Below are 20331 nucleotides of genomic sequence, written 5' to 3' on the forward strand. Positions count from 1 at the left end.
AATTTCAAGATTTTTAAGCAATCAAATTTGACATTTTTATTATAATACATATGATGTTCCACAAATCAAACCTGAGGAAAAACATTTTCTCGATTCTATCTCCCTCTAATTTGCTTTTCTGCAACGAATTAAGCGCGGTATTCAACTCATAAGAAAATATTTAAGCATTTCCTTTGCAGACCGAACTTGATGTTGGAAACTTCTATTAAATTTTTTTCGCAGTGTAGGACACTCGACTTCCCACTTTAAACAAAAACATGTTATTATTTATGACTTATAAATGTTTGGAGGAACTACAAGTAAAAGTACATATCTATGTACATATGTAGTTTTTATGTATGCACATTCTAAATCACAAAAACACTTAGTAGATAATAGAAATTATTATGCGATCGCTATCATTTTCTACCGTATGGTCAAAGCACGACGAAATTATTGGCTAATATGATGAAAGCAATGACGCAATTGTTTTGGTTATAAGCAAACAAGTGATATTTGTATATATTGTAGGCACCTAAGTATGAATTTATGTATATACAGCTATGAATACAAAAATAGCAGCAGGAATTTTTAGCACATTCTAAAGCCTATTTTGGATTGCTAAGTGTGTAACTTTATCTACACTTATTAAATTGTTGCGCAAAATATTAGTTCTGCTAACGTTTAGTATGTATTATACTCAGTTGCAACTGAAATGTGTCTCTCCATTTCATGTCTGCACTATTCTCCACTTCTACCACCGAAAAGGGTGTGTGTCCGCTATTCATCGCAACCAATTCAGCTATAGTTTATTCACTATGACCAACAGAGGTGTGTGTCTTCGCTATTCAGTACAACCCGTTTTGTAGCGAGTTATTTACCGCTGCCGCGAGTCCTCAATAATTGTCGCTAGATGGGTCTCCTTAACATTATCTAAGTGATGATAAGCGTATCATAGTTTCCAAAAAAAAGTGGTGCCGCTGAAAACGGTGAGTATACCGGGCGTTTTTTAGCAGTCGTAATAAAGCGGCACCGCTTTCCGAGGAAACCAAGCCTTAAGAGGTATAATGGCAGGGATTCAAGGGGTTGTGTAGCGCAATATATAGCTTCTCCAACCCAATTGTCAACCTCACCTTCGAGCGGCGAATCCCGTTTCACTAACGGACGAGGCTCTGGCGACCCCAAGCTCCTCATGGAACTTGGGGGTGGGGAGGGAGGGATGGCCTGAAGGTTCAATGTGGCCATATAAATCGTTCCCGAGATGGTCGGGCCAGCACCTTAATGGTGCTGTGTTACCGGAGCGTATCGGATCTGTAACCGACAAAGGACCATCACATCGATAACACTCCCCAAAGCCTTCGGGGAGTAACCTAATCGCTACAACAACAACAACAACAACAGGTATAATGGCAAACATGAGTAAATGAGTGATTTTGTTACTGATACACAATGGCGCATAATCATAGTCAAAATAAAATAGATTTTAAATTTAGTTGCAGCTTTTTGACATAAATTTCTATGAGCTATCTGTCAAAAAAGCTGAAACTAAATTTAAAATCTATTTTATTTTGTCTATGATTATGCGCCAATGTGTTTACAAAAACAAAGGACGTAGAAAGTATTCAGGTTTAAGTAGAAATTTGTTTCTTTTTAGGGTTTTGTTGGTTGTAACCCTTTGTAAATTATTTGGTAAGATTTAAATGAAATAATAAAGTGCACACAGTTAGAAGTATGAGCCTAGATCTAAAACATTTTTTGTAGCATATATGTTTGTAAATGACCAAACCGATTTAAAATTAAGATTATACAATTCTTCTTGAAAATTGGTGATTAAAAGTACGTTTATATTTTAAACCAGAGATGACTTCCTTTCAGTTAAAAAATTTTAAAACATCTAGTTGATCATGGCAAGGGCTCGAAACAACGTGCTCCGGATGTCAGTAGTGTGCTCTGAACACTGAGCTATCACATCTGTGTGTTACACAATCACAGCATAACACTCCATGTGTATAATAAATTGTTATGAAAAATAATATATGACTTGCAGCACTCATCACAAATGAAGTTTTTCATTTTAAAACCTAGACGAGGTTGCAAGTTCCTATATTTAGATTTTTGAAATCTTTCGGTTTTCTTTCAAATCGAGAAGAGTTAGAAGTTTCTATTTTTAGATTTTTGAAACTTTTTTGGTTTTGTTTAGGTTATAATTGATATGATTTTTCGGCGATAATAATTCGGTCGAGATCGAGTCCCGCTTAGAAAAGTTTTCTTCTAATTGAAACAACTTGATTCTAAAATTCGATGTTGCTTTCAAAAAACTTTTACCTCTGAATGGTAATTTTTTTATATTCGCAAGAATTATAAATCAAAGGAAATCCTCGTTTTTGGGTAAAGTAGCCTTATTTAGACGTTACAAAGCTCAATGCTCTGATTTCAAAGGAAATAAAAGCTATTGAAAAGTTTCCTGTGATAAAACGTTTACGAAGCGGCAGCAGTCGATATGTTTTAATATCATTAGGGTATTCTTTTTATGTAAAAAAGTGTTTTGAATTGACTAAACTTTCGCAACTAGCACTTGTGTTAAAGTGTAGAAAACAAACTATTTTTATTTAAAACGAAACAAATATTTTTTGTTTATAAAATTTGTCTTGAATTATGTTTAAAACAGCAAATTGAATAATTATAATACTTTTTTTTTCTAAATTCCAGGACGCGGGTCAAATTACAAAGTATCAGGCAATTTAATGCAGGAAGCGAACATTCGATACTTATACATTTATACAGGTCATTGTAGTGCGCACACCAAATCCGCAGAGGGTCACTTTTTGCGAAGTTTAGGCGACATAACGGTAAAAGAAAAGGTACATACCTAGTGTCTCGACGTCCTAGCGGGAACAGCGAAATTAAGCCGAGCTAGCAATTCAGAAGAGTCAATATCACCGATGACCAACTTATGGATGAACAACACCCCAAGTAGAATTCTACGATTTTCAATGGTAGGCAGACTGATGAGAAGAAGCCTACTTCTGTAAGGTGGAAGATGAATGCTTGAATCCCAATTAGGACCGCGAAGTGCAAATATTAAAAATTGTTTCTACACAGACTCAATCCGCGTTATATGATTTTTGTGTCCAGGACACCAGACACACGAGCAATATTCAAGTACCGGGCGGACCAAGGAAGTGTATAGGATCTTCGTGAGATAAGGATCGCTAAACTCTTTCGCCCAACGTTTAACAAAGCCAAGTATGCCCGTTGATTTATTTACAATGGACTAGCAGACCCGCCGTAAATTAATAAGATTTATCCGTCTAACTCTGCCCTCCCCCCTCTTCACTTTTTGAGTGCTTTAGTACAGGGTAGTTTTCATACCTATTGGTGACTAGGATCACGAGATATAGGCCAAAACATGGACCCGGGCAACCCTAGAATGTGTTTTACAATATGGATATCAAATGAAAGCTGTTGATGAGTGCTTTAGTACAGGGTAGTTTTCATACCTATCGGTGACTAGGGTCTCGAGATATAGGCCAAAACGTGGACCCGGGCACCCCTAGAATGTGTTTATACAATATGGTTATCAAATGAAAGCTGTTGATGAGTGCTTTAGTACAGGGTAGTTTTCATACCTATTGGTGACTAGGGTCTCGAGATATAGGCCAAAACGTGGACCCGGCACCCCTAGAATGTGTGTGCATTTTGGATATCAAATGAAAGCTGTTGCTGAGAGCTTTTAAGTAATTTTCATTGTGATATTCGATTTAGTCGCATCAACCTGGCAAAACTGATAAATATGCATGCGAAGCCGAAATAAAGACATGAATTAATAATACCTGTATACCTATTTACATACGTCCTATTCGATTTGCCTGAATTTGGTATATTAATTTGCCTATATTAGTATTTCCGATGCTTTTTTCCGTGAAGTAGACCAGAGACGTACTGGGACTGGGATTAGGACTGGGACTGAGACTGAGACTCGGAGTGGGACTGGGACTGAGACTCGGAAATGGGACTGGAACAAAATACATACCCCCCTCTGGGACTGGCCATAAGATATGAAGAAGAATGAGAAAAACTTGAGAGAAGAGAAAAGAGAGAAGGAGACTGAGAAAGAGATAGAATGAGACGAAGATGGAGATAGATGAAGCGAAAAATACGGAGGGAGGAGTGAATACAAAGATAAGGAAAAAGTGTAGAGGGGCGAGGGAGAGTTAGACGGAAAAAGCTAATTAAAATGTATGCAGATATACAAATTTAGGGCAGAACAACGTCTGCCGGGTCTGCTAGTATTGTAAATATATATATACACATCCTTCTGTTACCTTGATCCACGTTTTGGCATATATCTCGAGACCCTAGTCACCCAGGGGTATGCAAATTACCATCTACTAAAGCACTCATCAACAGCTTTCATTTGTTTTCGATATTGTATAAACACATTCTAGGGGTACCCGGGTCCACGTTTTGGCCTATATCTTGAGACCCTAGTCACCAATAGATAGGAAAACTACCCTTTACTAAAGCACTTATCAACAGTTTTCATTTTATATCCATATTATGGCCTATATCTCAAGACCCTAGTCACCCAGTGGTACGAAAAATTCCCCGTATCAAAGTACTCATAAACAGCTTCCATTTGATAGCCATATTGTACAGACACATCCCAGGATTACCTTAGCATAAAAAATATATTGAAGAATGAAATTTCCTTAGTGCACAAATATTAGCATACACATGCAAAATACCAAAAAATAAAACTTTTGTTTAAGAATTTTATGGAAATGTTCAATATTTTTAACGAAAGGGTATTTTTCAAGAGATGTTTGCATTCTTAACCATTTATGTTGCATCAACTTGGCAACAACGCATAAATATGTATGTACATACATATGTCAAGCTGATATGATATGAAAATACATACATACATCACATACATATAAATGTACTCCCGAAGTTAAATAACGCAGCGAATGCTATGTGTCGCCTCACTCAAAAGCAATTTGCGCGCACAGTTGACACCGAACAACCACACACACGGATTTTTTGGTAAAAATGTTACTTTTGTTTAAACAATTTGGCTGATATAAGAAAGGAATCAAATATTTTTTTTGATGCAGAACGAAGGTAAATACCTCAAAGTTTTACTAGTAGAATTTTTTAAATCCATCCACCCGTTTATGAGTTATCGCTGTTTAAAAAGAATTTTATGATTTTTTACTGCATTTTGGCAATTTCCCACGCCCCTATAATATATACCTTCAAATTATATTAACTGTACCATCTCATGTAGCTAAGCTTTCAAACGCAAAAAACCGTTTTAAAATCGGAGCATTCTGTGTGAAGTTATGTGCGTACATGGCATTTAGCGACTTTATTTTATAAGATTTATAGATGAAATATGCGTATTAAAATGTAGCTTTGGGTCGAAAAGTACACCTAAAGCATTAACGGAAGAGGTGTAGAATTTAGAGTATATAGTGTCAAAAATGGCTTTACTCGGTGAAAAGTCATAAGCTTGCATTTTGTGTAGTTTAAAACGAGTAGGTTCGCTGTGCACCAGCTCTGAAATGAATCCAAATCAACTTGAAGGAGGTTCCGACTAAACAAGTCCGAGGGCAAGTATGTATGGCAAAGTTTTACATCACCCGCATACATAAGAGCCCGGGAATGTTTAAGTATTAATGGTACGTCATTTATGAAAAGGGTAAAAAGCAATGGGCCCATATGGATACCCTGAGGTACGCCAGAGGTTACATTAATTATCTTATGTGCAATATTTTTATACAGAACATATTGAGTCCTCTTTGTAAGGTAGCTTGCGAGTCATAATAATAATCGCTTCGGAAAACCTACTATGTTAAGCTTATGAATCAGTAGTGGTAGACAGAGTCGAAAGCTTTACTAAAGTCGGTGTATATCACATCTGTTTGTTGTTTATACAGGAAGCCGTCCCTTATTATGGAAGATAATAAAGATTTGCACATATGTTGAAGCTGGCAAGTAACTATTTGCTCGAAGGTTTTAGGGATAGCTGAGAGCTTAGAAATACTCCTGTAGTTTCCAATATTAGACATGCTACCTTTTTTATGTAGGGGAATAATAAATAACTGTTTCTAAATTGAGGGAAATATCGGAGAATTTATAGAAAACTTAAATAATTAAAAATCGGTTCCGATAAACTCACAGCGCATTACTTGAGTACACAACCGGGTACACTGTCTGGCCCCGGAGAATTTGTTGGTTTCATTGCTGAAAGACTTTGAAATAGTGTTGTAGTCAATTACAGGATTCAGGATACAATTTGAACTATTTATGCAATACGGATAATGACTTGAATTGATACTATTAGACGAATAGGTTGACCTAAAGAATTCAGCACATAATTCCACAGCATCATGATCAGAGCTAGAAGATGGAAATCCCGAGGTTTTACTTTTCGAATTAACAAATCCGTAAAACTGTTTGGGATTACGGAAAAAGTTAATTTTACAAGGAGTTAAGTAGCACTTATAGCTTTGTTGATTATAGAAGTGAAAGTTTGAACGAGCAACAAAACAGATGCCCCAGATCTCTTAAAATGCTTATAAAGTCTACATTTAATGTTTTTAAAATGCTTATAAAGTCTACATTTAAGGTTCCCTGAGAACCAAGGTGGCTTATTAGTTTCCACGATAGCATAGTGAACAGGAACACAGTGTGTAAAGAAGCTGTTGAGCGATCTGCAGACTCGATGTTATTTAAAAATTTGTGGAACAATTAAATTTGCGTATTCGCGCTTGGAGTGGCAATCAAATATTTAATTCAAAATGGCGTACTTTTCTCATTATCCCAAATCCTCTTCCGTCTTCCATTTAACAAAACAGGGTTACCAGAATGACAAAAGTTTACAGTGTTGCCATCCTAGTAATATATTTAGAACAAAATTAAACTAGCGTATTACAGTTTATATTTTTATGAAAGGAACAAAGCGTACACCTAATTTGTTTCATTTATTTCCAAACTGATTTTATGTTCTATCGTACACTGCCACATAGCTTAAGTGGGGTGACATAATCAAGATCTTGTTCAAAGTGTGAATGAGACCTTATTTTGTAATGGATTAATCAATCACGTACTTCATAAAGGCGTGGTTAGGACGTATGCACGCATGTTTGTTAACACACAAAAAGTAATTCGTAAATATGTAAATATGCCATATAATTACTACTTTATTGCTTGAGTCTAAGGAAAAATTTAAACAAAATAAATTGTTAACATTAAACCATGAAAACATTCTGCGCATGAGCGTATGTTTACAAAATATCTTTTCGTAAATGCACAAATAAACAATAGCCTCATCCGATGTTACTACCCCACAAATCACACACATAAGATTGCGCATGTAAACAAAACATCAGCTGTCTTTTATGGGCAATTTTTACGTCATTTTCTTTTAGCTCTTGTTTTTTCTCTGTTTCTTTCATACGCTCAAGCAGTCAAGTGTGACGTAGTTGCGCAGAACGAAGCAATTTTGAACTCGAGAATGCGCAATCTCCTGTGTGTGATTTGTGTTACTACTCTGCTTATTCAGCAACAACTAAAGACGACAGAGAATAATAATACATGTGAGGTGGCGCCAATAATTATTTCAACTAAATGAGGACCGCTGGTTTAAATCAAGCTGTTTACTGATTTCTCAGCTTGCACTGCTTTTATACTTTCGGTTTTCTCGTTCACCCATTTCTCCTCAGGTCTAGTAATTTCGCGAACAGTTGTATCTCATGCTTGGTTACCAGCTATATATGTACATGTATATTTGCATTATGACATTTATATATATATAATATATATATATTAGAAGCACAGGAAGAAAGGGTAACATCAAGGCTGAAAGCGCAGGATGCAAAAATCGCAAAATTTCAGGCAGAAGACGATGATTTCAAAGATCGTATGGAGCAGTTACAACTGAATGGCCTAGCTGTTCCAGCGAGCAATCGGAAGGTAAAAACTCCATCTTTTGATGGCTCTGTTCCTTTCCAGGTATTTAAGCTTCAATCTTAGAAGACGACAGCAGTGAACTACTGGAATGCGGAAGATAAAGTTGCTGCACTGTTCGTGGCATTGAAAGGGCCTGCAGCTGAAATCTCACAGACTATTCCAGAGTACGAACGGAACAGTTATCCTTTATGACATTTTTGATAAATATGCGCTTAACACAAGCTTATGCATTCAAATAACATCGCCACAATCACCCAAGATGTTGCGTTTGTAAATATGAAAGAATTTCAGACTTGGCAATTGAAGTTTATTTCGCCTGGCCCATTCACATAAAAAATTTAGCAAGGCATTGGTATAAACATTATCTCTATACAACAAAGATATTTGCTAACATATTTTGTGTCGTATTCGATTGTTATATTGCAGTTTTTACTTGCGAAAAATGTTAGAAAATTTACCAGCCAGTGGGAAAAATAATTTCACTTGCAAAATGTGTCAACACCCTTAACCAAAACAAATGTCACATTCTTCTTCTTATGCTTTGCTTGTACCAAAATTTGGGAGATGGCTGCTTTTCATTATCAGATGGCGCCAGTGTCGCTCATTCTACCGTTCTCCATAAAAATGCGTGCAATCTAATCTATATCTAATATATATTATAAATGGGAAAGTTTGGATGTTAAGATGTTTGGATGTTTGGATGTTTGGATGTTTAGATGTTTGGATGTTTGGATGTTTGTCCAGACGTTTGTCTTTGTGACTCAATAACGCAAGAACGGCTGGACCGATTTGGATGAAATTTTGCACACATATAGACAATAGTCTAGAAGGATCTACTAGCTATATATTTTTCAAAAGGGGCGTGGTCCCCGCCCCCTAGGAACAGTTATAATTTAATTATTATATTTTTTCGTCTTTGCGACTGAATCACGCCAGAATGGCTACACGGATTTTGATGAAATTTGGGACACAGACAGTAGTCTACTAGCGAAATTTTTTTCGAACATGGAAAGAGGGGTAGGGGTCCCACGACCCTTCGAGAAATTATTTTTCATAATTTTTACACATTATAACTTTACGTATACTGGCCTTCACCAATATCACAGACTCAAGGGGTCAAATAAGTCGAGGGCTTACAAAGTAAGCAGTGACACCCTCCGCCCGCCCCCCTTTATCTCCCCTCTGGTGTAAAATCCATAAATTGTTATAACTCAATCTAAATTTTCTCCTAAATCAATAGTTTTTGGTATCTGGTACATACAGAACGAGATCTAGACAATTTTGGAGGAACGATCAGTGGTCCTCTCCTCTACTCCCGCCATCCGCCCTCCATCAATTGTTTTTATTAGCACGCTTTTATTAGCTTTACCTGTATGTTTCTATCTAACTTTTTATTCGCTCCAATGCGCCTGCTGCCTTATTAACATGGTTTTATAATTAGCTTCACCTTATTTGTAATCCCGTAAGAGTCATATCGAGACCCTTCCGGGATCATTTCTGGATGGTTTTCGGGATCGGTCCGGGATTACGCCGGGGTAATTTCGGGACTTTTTCGGGACTATTTCGGGATCATTTTGGGACCCTTCCGGGATCATTTCTGTATAGTTTACGGGATCCGTCCGGGATCCCGTCGGGGTTATTTTGGAATATTTTCGGGACTATTCCGGAATCATTTCGGGACTATTTCGCGATCATTTGGGGACCCTTCCGGCATCATTTCTGGATGGTTTTCGGGATCCGTGCGGGATCTCGTCGGGGTCATATGAGAACTTTTTCGGGATCATTTGAGGGCTCTTCCGGCATCATTTCTGGATGGTTTTCGGGATCCGTCCAGGATATCGTCGGGGTCATTTGGGGACTTTTTCGGGATCATTTGGGGGCTCTTCCGGCATCATTTCTGGATGGTTTTCGGGATCCGTCCGGGATATCGTCGGGGTCATTTGGGGACTTTTTCGGGATCATTTTGCGGCTCATCCGGCATCATTTCTGGATGGTTTTCGGGATCCGTCCGGGATCCCGTCGGGGTCATTTCGGGACTTTTTCGCGACTAATACGGGATCATTTGGGAACCCTTTCGGCATCATTTCTGGATGGTTTTCGGGATCCGTCCGGGATCCCGTCGGGGTCATTTCGGGACTTTTTCGCGACTAATACGGGATCATTTGGGAACCCTTTCGGCATCATTTCTGGATGGTTTTCGGGATCCGTCCGGGATCCCATTAGGGTAATTTCGGGACTATTAGGGGATCATTTGGGAACCTTTCCGGCATCATTTCTGGATAATTTTCGGGATCCGTCCGGGATGCCGACGAGGTCATTTCGGGACTATTTCGGGATCATTTGGGATACCTACCGGCATCATTTCTGGATGGTTTTTGGGATTCGTCCGGGATCCCGTCGTGGTCCTTTCGGGACTTTTTTTCGACTAATACGGGATCATTTGCGGACCCTTTCGGCATCATTTCTGGATAGTTATCGGGATCCCGTCACGGTCATTTCGGGACTATTAGGGGATCATTTGAGGACCTTTCCGGCATCATTTCTGTATTGTTTTCGGAATCCTTTCGGGATCCCGTCAGGGTCATTTTGGGACTTTTTTGGGGCTAATACGGGATCATTTGGGGATCCTCTAGGGGTCGTTTCGTGACTTTTTCTGTTTTATTTCGGGATCATTTGGGGACCCTTCCGGCATAATTTCTTGATGGTTTGCCGGATCCATCAGGGTCATTTCGGGAACATTTTGGGATCATTTGGGGACCCTTCCGAGATCATTTCTGGATCCGTCCGGGATGCCGTAGGAGCCATTTCGGGATTTTTTGTTACTTTTCCGGGATAGTTTTTGGACCCTTCCGGGATCATTTCTCGATCTGTGCGGGATCCCATCTGGGTCATTTCCGGACTATTTCGGGATCATTTTGGGATCCTTCCGGAATCATTTCTGTATGGTTTTCGCGATCCGTCGTTGATTCCCTCGGAGCCATTTCGGAACCTTTTCTGGAGTATGTCGGGGTCATTTGGGGACTTTTTCGGGATCATTTGGGGCTCTTAAGGCATCATTTCTGGATGGTTTTCGGGATCCGTGCGGGATCTCGTCGGGGTCATTTGGGGACTTTTTCGGGATCATTTGGGGGCTCTTCCGGCATCATTTCTGGATGGTTTTCGGGATCCGTCCGGGATGTCGTCGGGGTAATTTGGGGACTTTTTCGGGATCATTTGGGGGCTCTTCCGGCATCATTTCTGGATGGTTTTCGGGATCCGTCCGGGATCCCATCAGGGTAATTTCGGGACTATTAGGGGATCATTTGTGGACCTTTCCGGCATCATTTCTGGATAATTTTCGGTATCCGTCCGGGATGCCGACGAGGTCATTTCGGGATTATTTCGGGATTATTTGGGATACCTACCGGCATCATTTCTGGATGGTTTTTGGGATTCGTCCGGGATCCCGTCGGGGTCATTTCGGGACTTTTTCTCGACTAATACGGGATCATTTGCGGACCCTTTCGGCATAATTTCTGGATAGTTGTCGGGATCCGTTCGGGATCCCGTCACGGTCATTTCGGAACTATTAGGGGATCATTTGAGGACCTTTCCGGCATCATTTATGGATAGTTTTTGGAATCCTTTCGGGATCCCGTCAGGGTCATTTCGGGGCTTTTTCGGGATCATTTAAGGATGGCTTTCAGGATTCGTCCGGGAACCCGTCAGGGTAATTTCTGGACTTTTCCGACACTATTTCGGGATCATTTTGGGACCTTCCCAAGATCATTTCTGGATGGATAATTAGCTTCACCTTATTTGTAATCCCGTAAGAGTCATATCGAGACCCTTCCGGGATCATTTCTGGATGGTTTTCGGGATCGGTCCGGGATTACGCCGGGGTAATTTCGGGACTTTTTCGGGACTATTTCGGGATCATTTTGGGACCCTTCCGGGATCATTTCTGTATAGTTTACGGGATCCGTCCGGGATCCCGTCGGGGTTATTTTGGAATATTTTCGGGACTATTCCGGAATCATTTCGGGACTATTTCGCGATCATTTGGGGACCCTTCCGGCATCATTTCTGGATGGTTTTCGGGATCCGTGCGGGATCTCGTCGGGGTCATATGAGAACTTTTTCGGGATCATTTGAGGGCTCTTCCGGCATCATTTCTGGATGGTTTTCGGGATCCGTCCAGGATATCGTCGGGGTCATTTGGGGACTTTTTCGGGATCATTTGGGGGCTCTTCCGGCATCATTTCTGGATGGTTTTCGGGATCCGTCCGGGATATCGTCGGGGTCATTTGGGGACTTTTTCGGGATCATTTTGCGGCTCATCCGGCATCATTTCTGGATGGTTTTCGGGATCCGTCCGGGATCCCGTCGGGGTCATTTCGGGACTTTTTCGCGACTAATACGGGATCATTTGGGAACCCTTTCGGCATCATTTCTGGATGGTTTTCGGGATCCGTCCGGGATCCCGTCGGGGTCATTTCGGGACTTTTTCGCGACTAATACGGGATCATTTGGGAACCCTTTCGGCATCATTTCTGGATGGTTTTCGGGATCCGTCCGGGATCCCATTAGGGTAATTTCGGGACTATTAGGGGATCATTTGGGAACCTTTCCGGCATCATTTCTGGATAATTTTCGGGTTCCGTCCGGGATGCCGACGAGGTCATTTCGGGACTATTTCGGGATCATTTGGGATACCTACCGGCATCATTACTGGATGGTTTTTGGGATTCGTCCGGGATCCCGTCGTGGTCCTTTCGGGACTTTTTTCCGACTAATACGGGATCATTTGCGGACCCTTTCGGCATCATTTCTGGATAGTTATCGGGATCCCGTCACGGTCATTTCGGGACTATTAGGGGATCATTTGAGGACCTTTCCGGCATCATTTCTGTATTGTTTTCGGAATCCTTTCGGGATCCCGTCAGGGTCATTTTGGGACTTTTTTGGGGCTAATACGGGATCATTTGGGGATCCTCTAGGGGTCGTTTCGTGACTTTTTCTGTTTTATTTCGGGATCATTTGGGGACCCTTCCGGCATAATTTCTTGATGGTTTGCCGGATCCATCAGGGTCATTTCGGGAACATTTTGGGATCATTTGGGGACCCTTCCGAGATCATTTCTGGATCCGTCCGGGATGCCGTAGGAGCCATTTCGGGATTTTTTGTTACTTTTCCGGGATAGTTTTTGGACCCTTCCGGGATCATTTCTCGATCTGTGCGGGATCCCATCTGGGTCATTTCCGGACTATTTCGGGATCATTTTGGGATCCTTCCGGAATCATTTCTGTATGGTTTTCGCGATCCGTCGTTGATTCCCTCGGAGCCATTTCGGAACCTTTTCTGGAGTATGTCGGGGTCATTTGGGGACTTTTTCGGGATCATTTGGGGCTCTTAAGGCATCATTTCTGGATGGTTTTCGGGATCCGTGCGGGATCTCGTCGGGGTCATTTGGGGACTTTTTCGGGATCATTTGGGGGCTCTTCCGGCATCATTTCTGGATGGTTTTCGGGATCCGTCCGGGATGTCGTCGGGGTAATTTGGGGACTTTTTCGGGATCATTTGGGGGCTCTTCCGGCATCATTTCTGGATGGTTTTCGGGATCCGTCCGGGATCCCATCAGGGTAATTTCGGGACTATTAGGGGATCATTTGTGGACCTTTCCGGCATCATTTCTGGATAATTTTCGGTATCCGTCCGGGATGCCGACGAGGTCATTTCGGGATTATTTCGGGATCATTTGGGATACCTACCGGCATCATTTCTGGATGGTTTTTGGGATTCGTCCGGGATCCCGTCGGGGTCATTTCGGGACTTTTTCTCGACTAATACGGGATCATTTGCGGACCCTTTCGGCATAATTTCTGGATAGTTGTCGGGATCCGTTCGGGATCCCGTCACGGTCATTTCGGAACTATTAGGGGATCATTTGAGGACCTTTCCGGCATCATTTATGGATAGTTTTTGGAATCCTTTCGGGATCCCGTCAGGGTCATTTCGGGGCTTTTTCGGGATCATTTAAGGATGGCTTTCAGGATTCGTCCGGGAACCCGTCAGGGTAATTTCTGGACTTTTCCGACACTATTTCGGGATCATTTTGGGACCTTCCCAAGATCATTTCTGGATGGATTTCGGGATTTGTCCGGGATGCCCTCAGGGTCATTTTGGGACTATTAGGTGAGCATTTGAGGACCGTTCCGGCATCACTCTGAATGGTTTTCGGTATACGTTCAGATTCCCGTCGGAATAATTGCGGGACTTTTTCGGGATCATTGGGGTCCCTTCCAAAATCATTTCTGGATGGTTTTTGGGATTCGTCCGGCATCCCATCGGGGTCATTTCGGGACTTTTTCTCAACTAATACGGGATCATTTGCGGGCCCTTTCGGTATCATTTCTGGATAGTTGTCGGGATCCGTTCGGGATCCCGTCAGGGTCTTTTCGGAACTATTGGGAGATCATTTGAGGACCTTTCCGGCATCATTTCTGGTTAGTTTTCGGGATCCTTTCCGGGTCCCATCAGGGTCATTTCGGGACTTTTTCGGCATCATTTAAGATTGGTTTTCAGGATTCGTCCGGTATCCGTCAGGGTAATTTCTGGACTTTTCCCAGACTATTTCGGGATAATTTTGGGACCCTCCCAAGATCATTTCTGGATGGATTTCGGGATCTGTCCGGGATGCCGTCAGGGTCATTTTGGGACTATTAGGTGATCATTTGAGGACCTTTTCGGCATCACTTCTGGATGGTTTTCGGTATCCGCTAAGGATCCCGTCGGAATTATTGCGGGACTTTTTCGGGATCATTTGGTGTCAGTTCCGGCATCATTTCTGGCTGGTTTTTGGGATTCGTCCGGCATCCCGTCGGGTTCATTTCGGTACTTTTTCTCGACTAATACGGGATCATTTGCGGGCCCTTTCGGCATCATTTCTAGATAGTTGTCGGCATCCGTTCGGGATCCCGTCAGGGTCTTTTCGGAACTATTAGGTGATCATTTGAGGACATTTCCGGCATCATTTCTGGATAGTTTTCGGGATCCTTTCGGGGTACAGTCAGGGTCATTTCGGGACTTTTTCGGGATCATTTAGAGATGGATTTCAGGATTCGTCCGGGAACCCGTCAGGGTAATTTCTGAACTTTTCCGAGACTATTTCGGGATAATTTTGGGACCTTCCCAAGATCATTTCTGGATGGATTTTGGGATCAGTCCGGGATGCCGTCAGGGTCATTTTGGTATTAGGTGATCATTTGAGGACCTTTCCGGCATCACTTCTGGATGGTTATCGGTATCCGTTCGGGATCCCGTCGGAATCAATGCGGGACTTTTACGGAATCATTTGGGATTCCTTCCGGCATCATTTCTGGATGGTTTTCGGGATTTGTCCGGGATCCCGTCGGGGTTATTTCGGGGCTAATACGGGATCATTTGGGGATCCTCTAGGGGTCGTTTCGTGACTTTTTCTGTATTATTTCGGGATCATTTTGGGACCCTTTCAGCATAATTTCTTGATGGTTTTCCGGATCCATCAGGGTCATTTTGCGACCATATTGGGATCATTTGGGGACCCTTCCGAGATCATTTCTGGATCCGTCCGGGATGCCGTAGGAGCAATTTCGGGATTTTTTGTTACTTTTCCGGGATAGTTTTTGCACCCTTCCGGGATCATTTCTGGATCTGTGCGGGATCCCATCTGGGTCAATTCCGGACTATTTCGGGATCATTTTGGAATCCTTCCGGAATCATTTCTGTATGGTTTTCGCGATCCATTGTGGATCCCCTAGGAGCCATTTCGGAACTTTTTCTGGAGTTAGTCGGGATAATTTAGGGACCCTTCCTGGATATTTTCTGGATGGTTTCTGAGATCTGTCCGGGAGCCCGTCAGGGTAATTTCGGAACTTTTTCGGGATCAATTTGGTACCCTTCAGGCATAATTTCTGTGTGGTTATCTGGATAAGTCTAGAATCGTGTCGTTGTCATTTCGGGTTTTTTTGGGACTACTTCGGGAACTTTTGGAAAAACTTCCGGGGCGTTTCTGGATGGTTTTCGGGATCCGTCCGCGATAGCGTCGGGGTCATTTCGTGGCTTTTTCTGGATAATTTCGTTATCATTTTGGGATCCTATCAGGTTATCAGCTCATAAAGTTCCTTTTTTTACTCAATTACAAAAATAAAATGCATTAGACAGAAAAAAAATTTTAAACAGATAACTTTATAAGCAGGCTAACGTGAATAGCCCACATATTTCATTTTCTCCTTGCGGACGGGGCCGCGGGTAAAGGCTAGTATATTATAAATGGCAAAGTTTAGATGTTTGGATGTTTGTCCAGACGTTTGTCTTTGTGACTCAATCACGCAAGAACGGCTGGACGGATTTGGATGAAATTTGGCACACATATAGCCAATAGTCTAGAAGGATCTACTAGCTATACATTTTTCAAAAGGAGGGGAGGACCCCGCCCCCGACTAACAGTTATAATTTAATTATTATATTTTTTAGTCTTTGCGACTGAATCACGCCAGAACGGCTACACGGATTTTGATGAAATTTGGGACACAGACAGTAGTCTACTAGCGAAATCTTTTTCGAACATGGAAAGAGGGGTGGGCGTCCCACGACCCCTTCGAGCAATTACTTTTTAATTATTTTTACACATTATAACTTTACGTATACGGACTGGCCTTCACCAATATCACAGACTCAATGGGTCAAATAAGTCGAGGGCTTACAAAGTGAGCAGTGACACCCTCCGCTCCCCTCCCCCCTTTCTAACCACCCTGGTGTAAAATCTATAAATTGTTATAACTTAATATATATTTTCATTTCGGGATTTTTTCACGAACATTTAGGGACCTTTCCGGCAGCATTTCTGGATGGGTTTCGGGATCCGTTCGGGATCCAGTCGGGGTATTTTCGGGATCATTTGCGTACCTTTGAGACATTAATTCTTGATGGTTTCCGGGATCATTACGGGACTTTTTCGGGGTCATTTTGGGTCCCTTCCGCCATCATTTCTGGATGGTTTTCGGGATCCGTCCGGGGTCCCGTCGGGGTCATTTCGCGACTTTTTCGGGATCATTTGGGGTCCTTTCCGGCATCATTTCTGGATGGTTTTCGGGATCCGTTCGGGATCATTTCGGGACTATTTCGGGATCATTTCTGCATAGTTCCCGGGGTTCCTCCGAGATACCGTCGGGGTCATTTCGGGACTTTTTTTCTCGACTAATACGGGATCATTTGGGGAACCTTTCGGCATCATTTCTGGATCCGTCGGGGATCTCGACGGGGTTATTTCGGGACTATTTCGGGATCATTTCTGCATAGTTTCCGGGGTTCGTCCGAGATACCGTCGGGGTCATTTCGGGACTTTTTCTCGACTAATACGGGATCATTTGGGGTCCCTTCCAGCATCATTTCTGGATGGATTTCGATATCAGTCGGGGTGGTCATTTCGGGACTTTTTCTCTACTAATGCGGGATCATTTGGGGACCCTTTCGGCATCGTTCCTGGATCGCTTTCGGGATCCGTCCGGGATCCGCGCGGGATCATTTCGGGACTCTTAGGGGATCATTTGAGGACCTCTCCGGCATCATTTCTGCATAATTTCCTGGATCCGTCGGGGCTCTCGACGGGGTAATTTCGGTACTATTTCCGCATCATTTGGGGTACCTACCGGGATCACATCTGGATGGTTTGGTATCCGTCCGGGATCCCGTCGCGATCATTTCGGGACTTTTTCGGGATCATTTGGGGTCCCTTCCGGCATCATTTCTGGACGGTTTTCGGGATCCGTCCGGGATCCCGTCGGGGTCATTTTGGGACTTTTTCGGGATAATTTGGGGTACCTACCGGCATCATTTATGGATGGTTTTCGGGATCCCGTCGGGGTAATTTTGGGAATTTTTCGGGATCATTTGCGGTCCCTCCCGGCATCATTTCTGAATGGTTTTCGGGATTCGTCCGGGATCCCGTCGGGGTCATTTCGGGATCATTTGGGGTCCCTCCCGGCATCAATTGTGGATGGTTTTCGGGATTCGTTCGGGATTCCGTCGGGGTCATTTCGGGACTTTTTCTCGACTAATACGGGATCATTTGGGGACCGTTTCGGCATCATTTCCGGATTGTTTTAGGGATTCGTCCGGGATTCCGTCGGGCCATTTCGGGACTTTTTCTCGACTAATACGGGATAATTTGGGGACCCTTTCGGCATCATTTCTGGATGGTTTTCGGGATCCGTCCGGGATTCCGTCAGGGTGATTTCGAGACTATTAGGGGATCATTTGAAGATCTTTCCGGCATGATTTCTGGATAGTTTTGGGTCATTTTGGGAATATTTCGGGATCAGTTTGGGGTACCTACCGGCATTATTTCTGAATGGTTTTCGGTATCCGTCCGTGATCCCGTCGGGTCATTTCGGGATTTTTTGGGGTCCCTTCCGGCATCATTTCTGGGTGGTTTTGGGGATACCGTCGGGGTAATTTCAGGACTTCTTCGAGATCATTTGGGGTGCCGTCCGGCATCATTCCTGGATGGTTTTAGGGATCCCTCCGGGATCCCCTTGGGGTAATTTCGGGACTATTTCGGGATCATTTGGTGCACCTTCCGGCATCATTCACACATGGTTGTCGGGATCCGTTCGTTATCCCGTAGGGGTAATTTCGGGACTTTTTCTTGAATAATACGGGATAATTTAGGAACCATTTCGGCATCATTTCTGGATGATTTGCGGAATCCGTCAGGGATCCCGTCATCCCGGTCATTTCGGGACTATTAGGGGATCATTTGACGACCTTTCCGGCATCCTATCTGGATGGTTTTCGGTATCCGTCCGGGATCCCGTCTGGGTCATTTCGCGACTTTTTCGGGATTATTTGGGGTCCCTTCCGGCATCATTTCTGGATGGTTTTCGGGATTCATCCGGGACCCGTCGGGGTCATTTTTGGACTTTTTCCGGATCATTTGAGGTACCTTCCGGCATCATTTCTAGATGGTTTTCGGGATCCCGTCGGGGTAATTTCGGGACTTTTTCGGGATCATTTGGGGTATTTTTCGGCATCATTTCTGCATGGTTTTCGGGATGCGTCCGGGATCCCATCGGGGTCATTTCGGCACTTTTTCTCGACTAATTCGGCATCATTTCTGGATGGTTTGCGGGATCCGTTCGATATTCCAGCAGGGTAATTTCGGGACTATTAGGGGATCATTTGGGGACCTTTTCGGCATCATATCTGGATAGTTTTCACGATCCGTTCGGGGTCCCGTAGGGGTCATTTCGGGACTATTTCGGGATCATTTTGGGGTACCTTCCGGCATCATCTCTAGATAATTTTCGGGATCCCGTCGCTTCGGAACTTTTTCTCGACTGATACGGGCTCAAATGGGGACCCTTTCGGCATCATTTCTGGATAGTCTGCGGTATCCGTGCGGGACCCCGTCAGGGTCATTTCGGGACTATTAGGGGATCATTTGAGGACCTTTACGGCATCATTTGTGGATAATTTTCGGGATCCGTCCGGGATAATTTCGGGACCTTCGGGGCTATTTCGGGATCATTTGGGGTATTTTCCGACATCATTTCAGTGTGGTTTTTGGGATCCATCCGGGATATCGCCGGAGCCATTTCTCGACTTTTTCGGGATCATTTGGTGTCCCTTCCGGCATAATTTCTGGATTTTTTCGGGATCCGTCAGGAATCCCGTCGGGGCCATTCCTGTACTTTTTCGGGACTACTACTGGATGATTTGGGAGCCTTTCGGTATCATTTCTGGATGGTTTTCGTGATCTGTACGGGAACCCATAAGGGTAATTTCGGGACTTTTTCGGGACTATTTCTGAATCATTTTGGGGCCCCTCCTGGTTAACTTCTGGATGATTTTCGGGATCTGTCCTGGAATTTTAATATCATCTTGGTACCCTACCGGGATCATTTTAGGTCTCTTCGCAACCGGTAGTTCAACACACATGCCTTTTTAAATTATGAACTTTTAAGGCCGTGGATTTGCTGCTAATTATTCGTAATTAAAATTCGGTACGTTTTATCTTCAATCTAACACAGCTTTTTGTTCTATAATAGTGTAAGGAACTGTTATAACTATAATTACACTTTTTGTAATATTTTAATCAACTAAAACCCGAAAAAGCAACACTATTTTCATCTAAAAAATTATCTTTAGTTTTAGCTAATTTTAGTCTCACACCTTTGTTCTATGAGTAGTAATTCTTTCACCCCTTTCATATCAGTTAATTTAATTTAAAAACAAAATGTATTTTTTTAATTCGAAAAAACTGTATTGTACTATTCATGAAAGCGTGCCATTCAGCTTATCTTCTCATTTAGTTCTTTTTTTTTACTAAATTACAAAAATAAAATACATTAG

General features: G+C 42.6%; 1 protein-coding gene across 10 annotated transcripts in view; it reads right to left on the minus strand.

The window, feature by feature from the left end:
- Positions 1-707, minus strand: part of LOC137253330 (probable multidrug resistance-associated protein lethal(2)03659) — a 46509-nt gene extending 45802 nt beyond the window's left edge. For 5 of the 10 annotated variants that reach the window (XM_067790170.1, XM_067790179.1, XM_067790134.1 and 2 more), the window contains exon 1: positions 410-525. Coding sequence is in view for 1 of the 10 variants with exons in the window: in XM_067790143.1 (XP_067646244.1) it covers positions 72-85 (14 nt within the window). In the remaining 9 variants the exon portion in view is untranslated. Of the gene's footprint in view, positions 1-71; positions 526-661 lie in introns of those variants that run through there. The other 5 variants (XM_067790080.1, XM_067790095.1, XM_067790143.1 and 2 more) reach the window with 5 other exon arrangements.
- Positions 708-20331: the final 19624 nt, after the last annotated feature.

The sequence above is a fragment of the Eurosta solidaginis genome, chromosome 1, assembly GCF_040869045.1.
Source record: "Eurosta solidaginis isolate ZX-2024a chromosome 1, ASM4086904v1, whole genome shotgun sequence".
Taxonomy (NCBI): Eukaryota; Metazoa; Arthropoda; class Insecta; order Diptera; family Tephritidae; genus Eurosta; species Eurosta solidaginis.